The sequence below is a fragment of the Pelophylax lessonae genome, assembly GCF_965119305.1.
Source record: "Pelophylax lessonae genome assembly, chromosome: 6".
Lineage (NCBI taxonomy): Eukaryota > Metazoa > Chordata > Amphibia > Anura > Ranidae > Pelophylax > Pelophylax lessonae.
In genome coordinates, this window is record NC_138773.1 from 11,868,544 (window position 1) to 11,888,866 (window position 20,323).

A 20,323-nucleotide genomic window follows, 5' to 3' on the forward strand; every position below is an offset into this window, starting at 1 on the left:
TTAGGCTTTAAGCTCTGCCTGGTGGATGTGGTTAAACAGGAATTGTTTTCTCTCTATCCGGTCTCTATTCGGGTCTCTTGGCAGGCTCAGACGAAATCTGACGTTTTCTAGGGCCATGTGTATGATCCTCAGGATGTCGGTGGTTCTCCCGAGAGTTTTCACATCGCTGTCCTTCCTGTAATTCTCAATGGCGATCACGGTCTCCGCTCCCATAAGTCGGAATTTTTTCTCTACCTCAGTGAAATCTCCTCGGGTTTTATTGGTAAGAACAACGATGGGGACAACTCCTGAAAACGAAACTTCAATTTGAAATCGAGTCACACACGTAGCACCCTCCTAGAGAGGTTCAGGCAAATTTCGTTGTTGGATCCCCTGTAAACATTGGAGCAGTGTTTGATTTGTTTTGTCTGTTCTGGGTCTTACAGACTCAATAACTTCTCCCTGCATTCCAGAGGTCAACTAGAACCTTCAGCACCTAAGTGCAAGAAATTACGAGGGTCTCCCCTAGACCCTTCCCTCTGATCCTGTGGCCCTTCACTTCCATCGTGGGACCCCTCATTACGCTCTCACAAAGGGACCCTTTCACGTGTTCTGCAGCGGACCCTTTCCTGCCATCTTGCCACTCCCCCCGAAAGTGGCAGAATACCAGGGCCTGGTCACAAGTGCGACCTTTGAGACCCTGGTAGTCCCACCACTGGTGTCAGTCATTTTTTTTTTTATTTCGTTATTTTTTAACATTTTATTCATTTTATTTTCCTTTTTGTTTTTAATTTTTTTTTACAATTTTTTTTTTTACAATTTTTTTTTTTTTATTTTTTTTTATTATTTTTTTTTACAATTTTTAGGGGGATTTGATAAGATATTAGGGGTCTAAACAAACCTCTGATGTTCCACTTTTGAGACAGAAAAAGGAGATTGAGGACACAGCCCATAATCTCCATTTCTGCAGCCTCAGCTGTACGAAATGAATGGGCAGGAATAGCTCCCCCTTCATTCACAAACAGAAGCATTGTAATCACAGATTACTATGCTTCAGTTATGAATGAACATCGTTAGTAATTGTTTTCAATTACTGACTCTGTCCATTCAGGAAAGGAAGGAGAGGAAGGAAAAACCATATTTACTGACCCCTTCCCCGCTCTCCATCCTGGCACTTCCCCCTTAGCAGCCAGTGGGAGAGGGGAGGGGGGGGACCCGGAAGTGCTGCAGGGGGGCCAGGAGAGCACACAGGGGCCCAGGGTCAGAAGGATCTGGATAGGAGGGGTGGCAGGCTGGCATATAGAAGAACCAATCCACTCCATTTTCCTCCTGTTGGCGCTGAATGCCTGCGAGAGGGAGAGGAGAAGTTGGCATTCAGCGGCTGCAGGAGGAAAGTGGAAGGATCGGTTCCTTTATATGCCGTCGCTCCCCCACCACCCCCTTCTATTCAGGGGCACAGGGAGCCGCAGGGGCCCCCTGGAGTATGGGGTCAAACCCCTGTAGGCACGCCTCTGCTGCCTTCTAGTAGGTTCTAGAATGTAATGGTCTGGAGGACTCTTTATTAATATTTATTAATATTTATAAAGTCTTAGCCAATCCCTTGGAGGAATTGCCCAGTAGGTGGCTGAGGAGGAGATAAATAGTCTGAGGCATAGAGCAGCTTGTCCTAGAGTAGGAGATCCCAGCCTGGAAAGGCTCCTGCCCCTTTAGGCAAGTCATCTGAAGCCTGCGGAAAGCTCACCGTGGTCCAAGCTAGGCTAGAGCTGGGGGGCCTATTTTCCTGGAAGCACCCCCTAGGGGTGAACTGTCAGTGCCACAACAGCTGCTGTCTCTAGTTTGCGTCTCCTTACAGGATACACAACCTTCAGCATATCTTATTCAGTGGTTATATTTGAGACTGACCAGACATCTTTATGCAATTTGAATGATCGTGTGAATGCAGAGGGCAATGCATGTGTGCTTTTCCAATCCTGGTCCTTTTATTCATAACAACGTTGTTTATTTTTAATCTGTGAGGTGGTGGTCATATTTTCTTGTATTATTGGTGTTATTTAAAATGTTTTTTCAATAAAGCCTTTCTATCATTACCTGTGTGTCCCCTTGTGACAGTCTTAGAGTTCTGGTCTCCCCCCTCTCTTTGTATTTCATCTTCTCCTCCTGCCCACCCCTTGTCCTGCCCCTGCTTATCACCACAAAACGATACTTGGTTCTGTATTCTCTAAAAGGGGTGGTACTGAGGGGTGGTTAAGGGGAGGAACCAAGGAACGGTGCTCTGAGGTGGGTAGGGGCGGAGTCAGGGGGTGACTCAGAAGGCAGGGGTTTCTGCACCTATTCTCTGCCTGCTACCATTACTCCATTTAGTTGCCACAATGTGGTATTTTCTCATTAAGGTATTTCAGAAAGCTATACTGCAATTTGTCCACTAGATGGACCTAGCGATCATAGGAATTATTCTATTAGAAAAATGATGGCCAGAATTCATGCAGGATTTACAAACGTGTGTGGAATTCGTTGAACAAATGTTTTATAAATAGACCCATTAGTGTAATGGAGGTTAACAAGGAAAAAAAAAATACTGCAGGATAATGAGGCACAATAGACTGAAAATTCTTAACCACTTCTGGACAGGAAAAATTTCCCCCCTTAATGACCAGACCATTTTTTGGGATCTGGCACTGCATTATTTTAACGGACAATTGCGCAGTCGTGCCATGTTGTACCCAAATAAAATTGATGTCCTTTTTTTCTCACAAATAGAGATTTCTTTTGGTGGCATTTAATCACCTGTGCGATTTTAAATTTTTGCACTATAATGAAAAAAAGAGCGACAATTCTGAAAAAAAAAATGTAATTTTCTGCTATATAACATTCCCAATAAAAAAAATAAAAAATTAAAAACCAAATGTTTTCATCCTTTTAGGCCAATTTATATTCTGCTACATATTTTTGGTAAAAAAAAAATCCCAATAAGTGTATTTTGATTGGTTTGTGCAAAAGTTATTGCATCTACAAACTAGGGGAAAGATTTATGTAACTTTTATTTATTTATTTATTTATTTTACTAGTAATGGCGGCGATCAGTGATTTTTAGCGGGACTGCGACATTGCGGCGGACAGATTGGACCCCTAACTGACATTTTTAACACTTTTGGCGGGACCAGTGACATTACTACAGTAATCAGTGGTAAAAATATGCACTGTCACTGTACTAATGACACTAGCAGGGAAGGGGTTAACCCAGGGGTGATCAAAGGTTTAAATGTATGCCTAGGGGGTGCTATCTAACTGTGTGGGGGATGGACTTATGGAATCAACACAGGGACCTGTGTTCCTAAATAGGAGGATCACAGGAGCTCTGTTTTGATTGCTGACAGAACAGTGGTCTGCTGTATTTACAACAGCAGACCACCGTTCTGTCTCCACATGGAGCAATTGCGGGTGTCCAGCGGGAATCACGGCCGCTGGCCCTGCAGATCAGCTTCCCCACTGGTGAAAGGGTGAGCTTGCGCCCCCACGATCGCTTTAGTGAAGCGCAGTACAGGTATGGTGTATCATGGGAACCTGCCAACCTGCCGCCGTATATATGCGGCAGGTGGCCGGCAAGTGGCTTAAGGACCCCTAGGATTTTCACGTACATTATTTAAAAGGCTATTTACCTGTCATCTTGTCACAGTTCTGAAGAAAAGCTCTCACATCCTCTTTTTCTTGTGGAAGAATGTATGCAGCACTAAAAAAGGCAAAAAGAAAAAAAAAAAGGAAAAGAAAACATTGACTATACAGAGGTGAGATGGTTGGGGGTGTATGGAAACATTGGAGTGTAAGAAAGTTACTTTTCATTGTACATCAATGGGATTAAAAACTACAATATAGGTTAACACACATCAGCATATATTTTTGTTTAATTTATTGTCAATTGATTTTTTATTTTTTTTTCACAGAAAGAAAAAAATAGATAAAAAAGAGTAATAAAAAAAGTAAGGTGACAGTACAGTATTTTGTGCTTTTCCTTACTTTTGGGCATTTTTTTTTATCATATATTAACTGTTCCCCCCCTTAGGGCGCACCCATACATCCTTGGGTTTCAATGATCATACCGGTGCCAGCCAGCTGCTGGATTACTTATACATGAGGCAGAAGGGGGATCCCGCTCCTGCTGCCTTCTGCCACCTCCCCACTCTCTCCCGTTTCACTGGGGAGCCCTGAACTGAAACCGCGCTGGCTGACCATAGAGATGAGGGAGGAATAGAGGTCCTTGCAGCACTACTGCCAGTAACACACTGCCAGCTTTAGACTATAGCAGGCATCTGCTGCACTGAAAAAAATACAGTCACTGTCACCCACATGCCCAGTATCTAAATTCAAGCTTGTCAAAGCTGCTGGCTTTACAACTCCTGCCTTTCCGTCTGTTGGATTTTGCCCCCTCTGTGAATTTGCAGAATGTGCTGTACCACAATGGCAGGTTCCCAGTCATTATTTCTTTTCACTTAAGGCTATTCCAGCTCTCTATCATCACGTTGAAGATAATGTTGTGGCATCATCAGGCAAGGCAGTCAGCCGCAAGATTTACGTTACTGCTGATAGGTGGTCCAGCAAGCATGGTCAAGGATGATATATTTAGTTCACAATACACTGGGTAACTCTGCTTGCAACTTGGAAAGATGCAGGACAGGTCTCAGTGCTGCAGCTTGTTGTGCCACCACGTCTCCATACAGCTAGTAAGATTTGTCAGCTCCAACCCCTCCTCCTCCTCCATGCCCTCCTCTGCTGAAATGTTCCATGAACCACAAGTACACACTAAGCTTTCAAGGGGCTATTCAATGAGTCAGGCTGAAAGGTGCCATGCAGTGCTTCAGCTGGTCTGTCTTGGGGATAGGAGCCACACCAGAGCAGAGATTCTGGCCTCTCTGCAGGGACAGGCACAGAGGTGGTTCATGCCACGCCAGCTGAAACCAGCAATGGTGGTGTGCAATAATGGCACCACCTCAATTTGGTGGTGCAGCATTTTTTAAATAGGTACCCAGGGTTGGAAGATCTACTAACGCAGGCCAGAAGAGTCTGTAGCCATTGCAGGTGTTCATACACAGACAGTGCTTGGTTGGCTGAAATTCAGCGGGAATTCCACCTGCTCGTAAACCACCTGATTTGTGACATGCCCACCAGATGGAACTGTTGGCAATGCTGCAGCGGCTGCACGTGCAGCAGAGGGCCGTCAATGAGTACCTGTATGAGTATTGCATGATAGCCTCAGGCCAGCTTGGCTTTTTTCCCCACACCAATGGCTGTTGATAAAGTATGCATGTACTGTACTGTCACCATTTGAGGAGGCCACAAGGATGGTGAGCCATGATAATGCATGCATTAGTGATACAATCCCTGTTGTGTTCCTTCTGGAGCAGACTCTGCATGGCATTATGGACAGGGCACTTGAGGCAGAGCAGCGGGAGGAATGGAAGGACTTCCTTTCCTCTCAAGGCCTGCTTTATACAGACACCATTCTTCCTAAGTCACAGAACACATAAGAGGAGAGGGAGGAGGAGGATTCTGGCCTTTGGAGGCATTGAAGCAGAGTAAGACACACTTCAACCCTTAACAGATGTTTTTCTGTCCCCAGAACCCTTGGGAGTAGTATGTGACTGGGAGGAGACAGTTCCACATACTGGAATCCTCAGTGACCCCGAGGAGTCTGCTTCTCATGCCTCCACAAACTTGCGGTCCTTAGGCTCTCTCATTCTTTAAAGTCTGCAAAAGGACCCGAGAATATGTAGCATCAAGGAGAAGGATCACTATTGGTTGCCAGCCCTCCATGACCACCATTATAAGGGGAAAGCCTCGAAACTCATTCCCTCCCCACAGAGGGAGCAGATGATGAAATCTCTTGAGGACACCTTAAAAAGGAGTTTATGTAACTCCTTTACCGACTCTTGTAGGTTACAGTCTCGTGGAAAACATAATTTAGAGGCTTCTGTTGGTCAAGAGAGGAGCGGTATAGAAGGCGGCCGCCTCAGTGATGCATTTCAAAAATATGTTAGCCCTCTGCACCCAGGGCTGTCAGCTTCCACATCCCATCGGCAGCATCTTAATTATAAAGTGGGAGATTATCTACGGGCAAGAACAGATATGGAGAGCTTTCCAGTTGACGATCCACTGGGTTACTGCGTCACGAGAATAGACCACTGGCCAGAACTTTCCCAGTATGCAATAGAGCTGCTGGGCTGCCCTGCATCCAGTGTGCTTTCTGAACGGCATTCAGTTCTGCAGGAGGTTTTGTGACAGATAAGAGAGCGCATCTGTCCACAGACGCCGTGGACCGACTGAAATGTATCAAAAGGAATCAGTCCTGGATTAGCAGCAGCTATCAAGCCGCTGATGCCAATGTCCCTGATTAAGTGTTTTCTGGATCTCAAATCTCTGAAAGACTGTCTACGCTGCCTAGCTTTGTGTGTGTTGATTTCATCTGGAAGAAGTTTAGGTAGATTTGTAGATTTCATGGGCACAATTAACAACACACCCAAGGACCAATTTTTCCACACCTGTTTGACAGGTGTATATCATTGCAGTTTTTGACAGCAGGGCCAATTCTTGCTTTTATCAAGAGTACCTCTATAGGATTACGGTGTGAAGGCAACACCGACACCCAAAGACCAATACTTCTGCACCTGTTTGACGGGTGAATGTCATTGCAATTTTTGACAGCAAGGCCAAATCTTGCTTTCATCAAAATTATCTCTATAGGGTTATGGTGTGATGGCACCACCGACACCTAAAGACCAATTTTTCCGCAACTGTTTGAGCGGGGCATCAAATTAAAATTTTTGACAGCGAGGGCAATACTTAATTTCATCAAGTGTATCTCTATAGGGTTACGGTGTGAAGGCACCACCAACACCTAAAGCCCAATTTTTCCGCACCTGTTACTTATAGCTAAAGATACCAAATTGTTATCCAAAAAAATCTCTAATCCTTTCCTGAGTGCACTAAATTTTGGCCTCATCATACAGACTGGTTTCCCAAGCCATTATTTATAAAATAAAGAAAGCTTCAATATAAAATGTCATTTTTTTGGCTTTATAAATGTCATTATTGCTGCAGCATGTTCTATACATGGTACAGATGCGCCACTTTACAGGCAGACTAGGGGGACCCCCAGGCACTATATGTAAATGAATTCTTCATTTTTATTGTTATTTCTTATTTTGATGGTTTCCCTATAAGCATCAGTAAATCACTGCTCATTTAAAAATTATGTTTTTTACAAACTTTTTTTTTATTGATACATGTCCCCCCAGGGCAGTACACAGATCCCCAAATGACTTGCATATAGGCCTTCAAAATGGGCACTTTTGATTTTTCCAGTTTGGGCCCCATAGACTTTTGTGGGGTTCGTCATTCGGTTCTGAATGTTTGTGATGTTCGAAAAACCAAACAGGGGGTCGTTTGGCCCATCTCTAGTTATGACCACAGCTTGTTACCCTAAGAGGCCTTAGAATGGTTATCTCAAAGAGCCAACATTCATTCTGTCTTCTGTCATACATTCTCTTCTGTTTGGTCAAACAGAGCTGATAACACGTCTCACCTGTAGATAAATATGGGGACAAGGAAGTCAGTAGCATTTCTGTTCAAGTCATTCTCTCCCAAGGCTGACATTGCATCTTTCATGTTCTCTTTCCACTCCACAGGCTGATCCAGTGGGTAAAAGTTTCCTGTGAAATAATTTATGATGTGAGACAACAATCAAAGGAAGAGCTTGCAATCAATTGACTCACTTTAACAAAGTTACTGAAGAATATACAGAAAACAGACTCATAACAGCAGCTGCGAAGCAATTCAATACCATTTAATATCCTCCATAATACTCTGTGACCTGGAGAACCTTAGAATTTATAGTAAAAAATATGTGAATCTAGCTCCAAATGGTGTTCAGATATTGTTGGTGGGTCATTTTATTACTACATCATACAAAGATAGAAATAAAAAAAGGTACCGTGTACTGGGGCCCATACCCCTGAATTGTAGACAAAAAACAAAAGATAGAAAAAAGTGGGGCTTTACGGGCTGGTGGGAGGAGAAGGATCACATCAAAACCAACATTTTCAAAAAATATACATTTTATTAATTTAAATTAAAAACATGAGCTATGATGCACATGTAAATACAATATATATATATATATATATATATATATATATATATATATATATATATATATCAAAAATTAAAATCAGTTCATCAGAGTCATTGGTTAGAAATACAACCCATAAGGGATAACCAAAACCGATATGGGAGAGATGGTAGGTCTCAGGTGGAAGGCGGTCAATGTAGGTCCCCAGCAAGCCCACGCGTTTCGCTCATGGCTTCCTCAGGGCCAGAGAGACCATGACAGACCGGTATTTCCTTTGTGCAATGACTCAGAGGATGATATGACTACGGCAGGACATATACTTCGAGGCACATCTGTGGTTCAGTGGTCATATAATGACACTTAAGTTTCTTATTTATTCGTCTATATGTGTACACCTGGATATACGTATATATCTCATCTTCAGTAGGTTATTAGGAGGTCACGTTTTATATTATGCAGGGTTGCAACCCATTGAGGCTAGATAACAAGGCGGAACGCCGCCTATATCCCAGCTGTCCAGGCAACTGCTGGCAATAGTTAGGTCCCAACTTTCTCCTCCCCTGGGATACTTCTAAGGGGACAATCAATTATGAAAATGTATTTCAGACCCGGATTACACAGGTAGTGACCTGTTAGTAATGAGGCCTCAGCTCAGGGCAGGTTATAGCACACCAACGAGATGTCCCATCTCACGGGGACAAAGGCCCTCCAATGCACCCGGCCTTTAATAGACCTTTCTGATGCCTTCCATAGACAAGCCTGCCAGCATACAAAGATATTGTAGACAACTGCGCAGGTCTTACTTTGTGACAACAGTTTGCAGAAGACCCTTTTCAGGTAAAAGAGGAGTATGACCAAAGGTTTTTTGCTCTACTTGTCCCTGTGTGTTGATGGAGTGCACTTAGTTTGGCTGTGACCCAAAGTCAACTGTTAGAGGGTTATAGCCCCCCGTCAGCTGACATCATCGAGTGGCTCCAGGGTTTGGAAAGATCTCAACCAAATTGTTGTGATCCACCCAGCTGCTTTATTAACAGCAAGTGGCTGAGAGCTGAAGCCAGCTGAACCTGCCCCTTCTCCTGCATGGTGCTCTCGTGAGCCCTGGAGGGACAAAGCAGAGATAGGTGACTGACGATTAATGCTCACCACTCCTAGAGCTGAGTTATCTGAGGTCATGTGATCACTCAGTTCTTGAACTTAGAATTAGCAGGGAACAGCTGCAATATCAGACCGGAGCCGCAGAATAGAAGTGAGTATAAAGGGTTTTTTATAAATTGGCAAATCCACTTTTACTCCCCCTTCCCTTGTCTGCAAGAACATCATTAGATATCTTTTATACACAAATTATTTTAGAAATGTGTCTAAATTCCTAATTTAGGGCAAACACAATCAAGCCTCAGTGCTCACGCTGATGGTTAAGGTATTCTTAGCTCTGCTGCTTTCAAAAACACTACAAGGAACAAAAGGAGGGCACAAACGCCTAGTGCATTGCTATGCACTAGGCGTTCACCCTCCTTTTGGTCCTTGTCCTAATTTAGGGCACCTGGGCCCATGCAACATAAATTCCATAAATTTAATTTGTTAATTAACCTGAAGGATTTGGTGGTTAAACTTTCAGATTATCTATTTTACTCTCCCCACGTAAAGATCCATTTACATCCAGTACAACTGGATTTTCTTCTTTAGAAAACATTTGATGCAAAGCATCATTGCTCCCAAGTACAATATTACCTTTTTTCTTGCCGGAGTGGGTTCTCAGTGCATGGAACTCATACATGAAGTTTATTAGATCGTGGACCCGCTATATTGACGATGTTCTAGTCCTCTGGTGTGCAATTTGAAGATTTGAAATTTGCAATTTGAAGAGTTCCTACTAATACTGTTAATGTTATTTTTACACAGGAGTGGGGTGTCTTCCTTAGACTTGAAATTTAAAATACTGTATAAAAAGTAAAATGATAATACGCATCTATTAATCAGCTTCTCATGAGCGTTCCTGCTGGACAATTTCGGTTTGTTCAGCAATGTGGCCAATAGACTGCATGGGGCTGATCTGTGTATTCTGACAGTGGGGAGGCGGGGAAGTCTCCTTACTGTCACAATACAATGAAACAGTGGGGAGGATTCCCCCATTCACAGCAAATGTGTGAATTGGTGAATCAGATCTGTTTATTTTTCATTCAGCTGGCTGAAAAAAAAAACAGAACCATGTTTGGCCTGCCTTAAAAGCCTATTACATATAGGCCGAATGTCGGGTGGTATCGGCTGGTTCAATCGAAACTGTCAGACATTTGGCCCGTGTGTACGTAGGCGGTCCAACAGAAGCCAGCTGTTCTTCCAGTTTCTGTAAAAAGGGGCAGGACAAAAACAGGTCTTCTGATCGGCATCCATCCGATGGCTGAGAGCGCTGACCGATGTGTTCTGGCCGGGGGGGGGGGGGGGCATCCCTCTGTAAGAACACAATAGCTCAGTGGGGGGAGATCAATGTAATAACATTGGATTGTTAGTACAGTGGCTCCTTCTGAGCACTTCAGTGGCCAATGACTGAGAGCGCTGATTGGAGTGTTCTGTTGGGACGGCCGCCCCCCTGTCAGAACAGAATAGCTCAGTAGGGTAGATCGATGTACTAACATCAGAGTGTTAGTACAGCAGCTCCTCCTGAATGCTTAAGTTTTTTTTTTCCTTCACCCCTCTGGGTTGAATAAAAAAGAACTAGTAGTGTGTACCAGGCTTTAGACTCAGTGGTTCAGGTCTGACATGAGGGAATTCAGTAGAAAATATATGTACACTAAGTAATCTGGGGGGAAAATTCACACAGCTAATTTTGTTTAACTTTTAATTGCTCTTACATTATCTAGGGGAAGTCAAGGGGACTCTTGTAGTGGATAGTTGGCTTAAAGTGATTGAAAAGTCTCATTTTGGAGACTCTGGAGCTGGAGCTCTGTCAGAGTGACCATCAGGTTCTTGGTCACCTCCCTGACTAAGGCCCTTCTACCCCTATCCCGATCGCTCAGTTTGGCCGGGCGGCCCATTCTTGGAAGAGTCTTGGTGGTTCCAAACTTCTTCCATTTATGGATGATGGCGGCCACTGTGCTTATTGGGACCTTCAATTCTGCTGCAATGTTTTTGTACCCTTCCCCAGATCTGTGTCTCCATACAATCCTGTCTCAGAGGTCAACAGACAATTCCTTGTACTTCATGGCTTGGTTTTTGCTCTGACATGCACTGTTAACTGTGGGACCTTATATAGATAGGTGTGTGCCTTTCCAAATCATGTTCAATCAACTGAATTTACCACAGGTAGACTCAAATCAAGTTGTAGAAATATCTCAAGGATAATCAGTGGAAACAGGATGCACCTGAGCTCAGTTTTGAGTGTCATGGCAAAGGCTGTAAATACTTATGTACATGGGATTTTTTAAATTTTGTATTTTTAGTAAATTTACAAAAAATTCAATTAAACTTCTTTCACATTGTCATTATGGGGGATTGTTTGTAGAATTTTGAGGAAAAATATGATTTTTTTAAGAAAAATTATTTTTATTTAACCGCTTGCCGACCGCCCACACTATATTTACTGCGGCAGTCAGCCCCTCCTGGGCAAACCAACGTAGTACTACATCGCTCGCCCAGGAGCCTGCAGGGGGCGAGCACACGCCACCAGAGGCGCGCTCCTGCCCCCGCTCATTCACGGGCATCCCCGCACGAGTGACCGGCGGCTCCGATGTCCGCCAGCCACTCGCGATCTCCCGCTGGAGAGGGAGAAAAGCAGGCGGCTGATGTAAACAAAGCCGCCTGTCATTCTTCCTTGTGTAACTGCAGAGATCATACGATCCTGCTATGTAGGATCGCATGTCTCTGTGGTTACATCACAAGCCACGCCCCTTTTGCAGTTAGAATCACGCCCCTAGGGACACACTTAACCCCTTGATCACCAATAGAGTTAACCCCTTCCCTGCCCGTGTCATTTTTACAGTAACAGTGCATATATATAGCACTGATTACTGCAGTAATGTCACTGGTACCCCTAAAAGTGTCAAAAATGTCAGTCAGGGGTCCGATCTGTCCGCCACAATGTCGCAGTCCCGCAAAAAAAAATTGCAGATCGCTGCCATTACTAGAAAAAAAAAACAATAAAAATGACATAAATCTTTCCCTTAGTTAGTAAACGCAATAACTTGTGCGCAAACCAATCAAAATACGCTTATAGCGATTTTTTTTACCAAAAATATGTAGCAGAAAACAAATTGGCCTAAAATGTTAAAAAATTTAGATTTTTACATTTTTTTTGGGGAATTTCATATAAAAAATGTGAAAAATATTGTTATTTTTTCAGAATTGTCGCTCTTTTTTTGTTTATAGCGCAAAAAATAAAAATCGCACAGGTGATCAAATACCACCAAAAGAAAGTTCTGTTTGTGGGAAAAAAGGACGTCAATTTCATTTGGATACAGTGTCGCACGACCGGGCAATGGTCCGTTAAATTCACGCAGTGCCAAATCGCAAAATAGGCCCTGGTCTTCGAGCAGCCAAATCCTCCAGGGCTTAAGTGGTTAAAGAGAGTTCCGCCCTCAAGGAAAAAAAAATAAAAGTCAGCAGCTACAAATACTGTAGCTGCTGACTTTTAAATATTAGAACTTACCTGTCCAGGGTTCCCGCGATGTTGGCACCCAAAGCATATTTTCCTATCGGCTCTCGGCTGCTGCCGCCGCCATTCAGGGTGTCTCCCCAAAGTGGAGAAGGGTACCTGTCAAAAACAGGTACATGTTCCCCCCTCTGGTGCCAAATGTGCCAGCAGAGGGGGGGAGGAAGCATATAAGTAGAAGTTCCACTTTTGGGTGGAACTCCGCTTTGAGTTTTCATAACAATAGAAAGAAAAACACATACCACATCTGAAATCAGCCCAATTTCAGGCAATACACGGCACACCTAACATACAACAATTCAGCACTAGACCAATAGTATAACTCCTGGCTATTATACATCAAGAATAACAACTTCTGAAACATATTTATCCCAAACATAGATTCCTATAAAATGACTTCAATTGGCTCCCAGATCTAACTAAGATTTTGATCAACACACCCCAAATTATGTGTACAGGTAACCAACTTACAACTAAGGTAATCTCAAAACTGAACCCCACAAAATCAGTATTAACTTTATGCATGAAAAATTTACTACCACCAGAAGACATATATTATACCAATTTATTCAGACACTGTGGATTAGGGATCGACCAATATATTTTTTTTGTTGCCGATACCGATACTATGGCCATCGCATATCGGTATCGGCCGATATGGGCTTGATATTTTGTACATTTAAAGTTTTGAAAAATAAATACAATTTTTGACACAAATCTGGTACTGAACATGTTAATTTTTGTTTAATGTTTAATGGCTGGCTTGCTGGCACCCTGTGGTGGGTGGGTGGCTGGTACAGGGCCTGTGGGTGGCTGACTGGTACAGTGCCTATGGCTCGCTGGTACAGGGCCTGTGGGTGGCTGGCTGTCTGGCACCCTGTGGTGGGTGGCTGTCTGGCACCCTGTGAGAAGAGGGGAGAAGCGCTCTAAGTGCAGACAATTTATTGCAGATAACAAGGCAGGTGATATACACTCACTAGACATGAAGACTGAAAAGCTGTATGTGTCAAAGCAATCCTGCAGCCATCCTCTGGAGGGTGTCCTCTGGTCACAGGAAGCCGTATGCAGTACTGTCACTGGCGGTGGGAGGGAAGAAAGCCGGCTGTCTCCCACAACATCAGCGGTGAGCGGTCAAGCGGCTCGGATCTGCGGTTCCGTGTTGCGAGTGATGGATGGAGGCACTCTCACCCACAGGGATGGTGGGATCTGTCCGATGTGTTACGGCATGCACGACGCGTTTCTGAGCATGCGCGGGGTCCTCTGCACCCGGCGCGCTCTTTCATCAGGTGCTAGAGTGCCGTAGTCTCTGTGGGGCTTTATGTAGTGCTGAACAAGAGGATAATTAGGCACAGCTGAAGTAAGGGGATGGCAACCGCCCACAGCACTGAGCAATAACCTAACCAATCAAACATTTTTGTAGCAATGGGAGAGATTAAAAACAACTTAGAAGTGGAGTGTGATCGGTCGGCTGCCCTTAAATACACATGTATGTGGGCTAGACAACCGCTTATCACAGTGATAGCAAACAATTAGGCAATACAAAACATATAATAAATGTAAAATAGGGGTAAGCCTGGGTTCATCAAGGCTTATGAAGAACATGTAAAAACGTTCCAGGTTTAAAATGATACAATTATAAAAATAAAAAAGTTGATAAAAAGCATCTTTAAAAGGTATATTATAAGAGCTAATGCATAATACCTATACAGGCTGTGGTATGGAGAAACATATAAGCAAATGAAACAATAAAAGGAGGAAGGGGAAGGGGGGGGGGAGTAAAAAAGCCTTATATATTGGATAAGAAAATGGAGGATGGATATAACCCATATATAGGTGTACATATGTATATCCTAATAATTATATTTTCTGTATAAAGGATTTTTATATGGATTACCAACTACGGTACCACATGTATGATATATAGGGGAATAAGCCTTCTGATTGCTCAGTAGGTAAACCTTATAAAGTTTGTATAAAAGATTTATATACCAGAACCAGGGCCAAAGTGTATATATTAAAAAATCATCTGATATGATGTGGTGAAAAAATAATAAATAAAGACCAACAGAAAACCCTGATAATAATTATAAGATAGTGTGCACGTCTAATTCTTCATTTAACCCTCGAGGAGCGAGAACATCTAACGTATAGATCCAGAAAGTCTCTCGCATACATAATTTGGAAAATCGTTCTCCCTCCGGCAAGTCTTTGGGAATCGATTCGATAACCCAAATTTTTAGTCCCTCGGTGGATTTTCCGTGGACTTCTGAAAAATGTCGAGGGACACTATGAAGGTCACATCCACCTTCAATAAGACGGCGATGTTTGCCGAATCGTTGTCTGACTGGTCTGATGGTTCGACCTACATAGAGCAACTGGCAGGGGCATATCAGACAATACACCACATAGTCTGTGGAACAGTTGAAAAAATTGTCCAAGACATAGGTTTTGTCATTATGTGTAAAGTTCTTTTGGCCATGTTGCACAAAACTACACATTTTGCATAACTTTTTACGGCAGGCATACATGCCTTTCAGGGGGATCATCCATGACGGATGATTAGTGGCCTTGATGTTCTTTAATTTGCTGGGTGCTATTTTGTTTTTCAAGGTGGTAGCCCTCCTATAAGTCACTTTTGGCTTGTCCAAAATGACCGAGTTCAAGTGGGGGTCTTGTTTTAGGATATCCCAGTGTTTTGATAGAATTTTTTCCATTTTTCTATACTGACAATGGAACTTAGTGACAAAACGAACAGGATGATATTCGCTCTTGGCCCTAGAACTAGGATGTTTCCCTGGAAGATAGGCCTCATAGGCTGAGTTTACCAAATCATCAGGGTAGCCCTTCTCTGAGAATTTTTTCTTTAAGTGTTTACTTTGAGTTAGATAATCTCCATCTCTGGTACAGTTCTGTCGAAGTCGACAGAACTGGCCTTTTGGTATATTTTTCGTCCATTGGGGGTGATGGCAACTCTTATAATGGAGATATGAATTACCTCCCGTGGGTTTGATATAATTTTTGGCATGTATCTGATGTAGCTCATGTCCCAATTCCAGATCTAAAAAAGGCATAGAATCTGGATGTGAGACTGACGTGAACGATAGACCCAAAGAGTTGTTATTGCAGTGGCTGACAAAACCGTCAATCTGGGATGCGGAACCATCCCAGATGACGATAATGTCGTCAATATACCGCCCAAAAAAAACGATGTGTTGGGCAAATGGATTATTCTGCCAAATGTATCTAAGTTCCCAATAGCCCATGGTCAGATTCGCATATGAAGGAGCAAAGTTAGCTCCCATGGCTGTGCCATTTATCTGCAGATAAAACGTGTCCTCAAACTGAAAATAGTTGTGGGTTAGGCAGAAATGTGTCGCTTCCAAAATAAAGGAAACTTGGTCATGATGTAGGGAAGAATCTAGTAGGAGAAAATGTTGTAATGCTTGTAAGCCTATACTATGGGGGATAGATGTATACAAGGAGCTAACATCTAAAGATAGCCACGAGTAACTATCTTCCCATCTATATGGCGTAATCTGCTCCAATAGGTGGCCCGAGTCTCGTATGTACGATTGCAGACTTTGGGCCAAGGGCTGTAAAAAGACATCAATAAACTGTGAGAGGCCACTAGTGACGCTATTCATTGCTGCAACGATAGGTCTCCCTGGGGGATGAAGGGGGTCTTTATGGACCTTTGGCAGGTGGTAGAAATATGGAGTATTATAATACTCCTTTTTCAAAAAGGCCGCCTCATCCTTATTAATCACTTTTTTGGATAGTGCAGAACCTACCAGTTGTTCGACCTCAATTTTATATATGGGCAATGGGTCTTTTGAGAGCCTCAAGTATGTTTTTTGGTCACTTAATAGTCGAAGGGCTTCGTTCACATAATCAGTTTTATTCTGTAGGACAATGCCCCCACCTTTGTCTGCAGATTTAATAATAAGATCAGGGTTATCAGAGAATCTCTTAAGGGCCTGGAATTCGCCATGATGGAGATTAAGGTGGGAGTATTTGCTCTGTTTTGATGTATCTGAACACATGGCTTGCAGGTCAGCAAAGACTGTCCTATAATAAGTTTCTAGGTACGGGCCTTTTGAGCGTGTGGGGTAAAACACGGATTTAGGCCGTAAGTCCGTATGGGTATAGTGTGGCGACTCCGGGAGATGCTGAGTATATAACAGTATATCAGGGTCCAGATCGTCATCCTCACAGGGATCATAAGTGCTAAAGGGACTGCCAGGAAAAATCTCATCAGTTGGGGTAGGGGCATTGGTGTCTACATTGTCAGCGAGGGAGCTGGTATCAGCCTGTTTGGCCTTTATATTGAAATAACGCTTCAATGTAAGGTTGCGTATAAACTTATTTAAATCACGAAATAGTAAAAAGGAGTTAGGGAAGGAGGTAGGGGCAAAACTTAGGCCTTTATGTAATAAGGACATATCATCCTGATTTAACTGGACGGAGGAAAGATTAAAAATCTTTATAGTCTCCGTTGTTTGGAGTTTATTTTTGGTAATTCGTTTACCTCCTCTACATCCTCGTCTATAATTTTTCTTTTTTTCTTTCTGGTATTGGTCAGTGGGCCCTCCTCTAAAAAAGACACCGGAGGAGGGACCATTGTAGAGGGAACCGTGTCAAGTTCATTGATCATGACAGGAAAAGATATATTTTGGCTCAAGCCAAGTGACTTTGGTGTTACTGGTATCTGACTGGCTATAGGGGGACTAATGTACTCTTCCCGGTTGGCGGGTAAGTTTGGGAGGGTCTGAACCGACGTGGGGACAGATGACTTACCAGCGGTAACTCGGGCGTTGGTGGTACTGGAAAGTCTATTTTTAGTAATATTATTATAGGTGGCAGAAATGCTCTCAATCTTACTAACTTTACCTATATCTGTCTTGGTTTTGAGACAGCCGGCTTTCTTCCCTCCCACCGCCAGTGACAGTACTGCATACGGCTTCCTGTGACCAGAGGACACCCTCCAGAGGATGGCTGCAGGATTGCTTTGACACATACAGCTTTTCAGTCTTCATGTCTAGTGAGTGTATATCACCTGCCTTGTTATCTGCAATAAATTGTCTGCACTTAGAGCGCTTCTCCCCTCTTCTTTTTGTCTATACAGATTCTTCCTCCTCATCTGTGGAAGAGCAGCTCAGTGCCCACGGACTTTATCCCCTTTAGGATCATCAACCTATTTATGCTAGCCCATTGTCCCCTATTGTATTGTACCATTTTATGCCTATGTCTATTTGCAACTACAACCTTTTTTATTGCCTGTGTTTTTTTTTTTTTTTTTTTTTCTTTTCCCTTCCCTCCCCTCCCCCCCCCCCCCCCTCCCTGGATTCAGCTGCTTATTAGTTCTGTTCATCCACCCTTCATATGCTGGAGGTCTTCGTAGCGCTCTGTGTTTTGTTTTTTTTGTTGTCTGGCACCCTGTGGTGGGTGGCTGACTGGCACCCTGTGGTGGGTGGCTGGCACAGGGGCTGTGGGTGGCTGACTGCCTGGTACAGTGCCTGTGGCTGGCTAGTACAGGGCCTGTGGGTAGCTGGCTGGCTGGCTGGTACAGGGCCTGTGGGTGGCTGGCTGACTCGCTTGTAAAGTGCCTGTGGTTGGCTGGCTGGTACAGGGCCTGTGGATGTGGTTGGCTGGCTGGCACCGGGCTGCTGTGGGTGGGTGTATGGCTGTGATACACTCCCGCGAGACTTGTCACGACTCCAGACCAGGCTGTCCAAGGCGAGGGAGGCGGCCTAAGAAGGCAGAATGACGTCACGAAAATATTGGCAATATAAGCCAGTTCCAGAGCTGATACCGATATATCGGGGAAAGTGCATATTGGCTCTCGATATATCGGCCTTCCCGATAATCGGTCGATCCCTACTGTGGATACACTGTTCGTCCACCCTCCCTACATTTTCTCACATTTATGGGGTATTCCCCTACTAGTATACATGGCTCTATAAAAAGGTAGGGCTTTATTGATAAGTACCTTCCAGGCCTGAGCACCAGGAGGAGAAGGTTTTTTCCAAGAGAGAACTATCATCTTTCTAGCGAAATAAAGTAATAACGTCAAAAGGGTACGTGCTACTCTCTTAGAGGCCAGGGTATCAACTAATCCCAGGAACACACTTCAACAGTTGGTCTAACACAGAGTGTAGTAACTTCATCTATACATTCAGTTACCTCCATCCAAAATTTCTGAATGGTCGCACATTATCAGAAAACATGCATATAATCTGCCCTGGGTGAGGTACACCGCCAACAACAGGGCAACTGAGAGGGAAATATCCTAGCCAGTCTGGCCAGAGTAAGGTATATGCGATGTAGGAATTTGTATTGAATAAGATGGCCCCTAGCGAAAATAATGAATTTAATCAGTTTTGGAATAAGGCTGCAAAATAACAAAATGTGGAAAAAATTAATTTCCACATGCACTGTACATATAATCTTATAGAAAGATTTCTATGGAAATAAATGGTCTTGTGACAGGGTCTCTTTAACCCTCGAAATGAACATGGTGTTGTATCTGAGAACATATACTGTATCTTCCAATTGTGGTCTTCTAGTTGTTAATTGGCATAATTACATTTGTATTTATAGAAGTATTATAATGATCATTCCTACTCACCGAGCTGGGCGTAGACTTCTGCCTGTTCAAAGTTGTTCATCTTAGCACATCCTCGGTTGTCCACGATGGTGATTTTGGAGGTGAGCTCATACGATTTTCTTATCATAGTCATGCTGCCTCCATCTGGCCTATGTCCAGCCTGAGCGTATTCTATAAATGGTCCTCCATGGTTCAGGACATACTTACAGGAGTTAATGAAGGAGGATTTACCATGACCAGTGTAGCCAAACATCTGAAGAAGGACCCTCTCATATCCCTGACTGCCCCGATCTCCAACATCCAGGCTGAAGTTCTCAATCTTCTTCCTCAGCTCCCTAAAGTCCATTTGTTAATATTCTATTCTCAGCTCTCTGTTCTTTGCTGTCTCCTTCACTCTTACAAATTCAACTTCTGCTCTCTTAATTTCCGTTTCATTTGCTTTAAGTATGCTGTAGTTTTTTTTTTCTTTTGGCACACATATGACTGAGTTAAAGGAAAAATATCATCATTTTGAATAAAATTTTTTCTAAAGATGTTTCATTGGGTTTTACAAGTTAAACCTGTAAAACATAGGTAGTGATGAGCCCAACAGCCCCCCAGCCCCCCCCCCCCCCCAGTTTGGTTCGCACCAGAACACCGCGAACAGGGGAAAACTTTGTTAGAACATGCAAACTCCATTAAAGTCTATGGGACTCAAACATGAAAAATCAAAAGTCCTCATTTTAAAGGCTTAAATGCTAGTTATTTCCCAAAAAAAAGTGTATGGGGACCTGGGTACTGCCCTGGGAGACAAGTACCAATGCAAAAATTTTTTTAAAAAACAATTGTTTTTACAGGAGCAGTGATTTTAATTATGCAATAAAAATGAAAAATTCCTTTAAATAATGTGCTTAATTTGCCTGTAAAGTGGCACATCTGTACGATGTATGGAGCCTGCTGCAGCAATACTGACATTTCTAAAGGAAAAAATTTAATT

The 20,323-nt window shown here is 43.2% G+C and overlaps 1 protein-coding gene across 1 annotated transcript; it reads right to left on the reverse strand.

Moving 5' to 3' along the window:
- On the reverse strand, positions 1 to 19,700 carry LOC309557623 (uncharacterized protein; the record flags this gene model as incomplete). Its single annotated transcript, XM_082260414.1, has 4 exons — positions 19,369 to 19,700; positions 7,553 to 7,679; positions 3,636 to 3,706; positions 1 to 287 (listed from the first exon to the last, which is right to left on the reverse strand). The coding sequence occupies exons 1-4, from the start codon at positions 19,691 to 19,693 to the stop codon at positions 1 to 3; spliced, it is 810 nt and encodes a 269-aa protein (XP_082116540.1). The 5' UTR covers positions 19,694 to 19,700.
- Between the last annotated feature and the right edge of the window lie 623 nt (positions 19,701 to 20,323).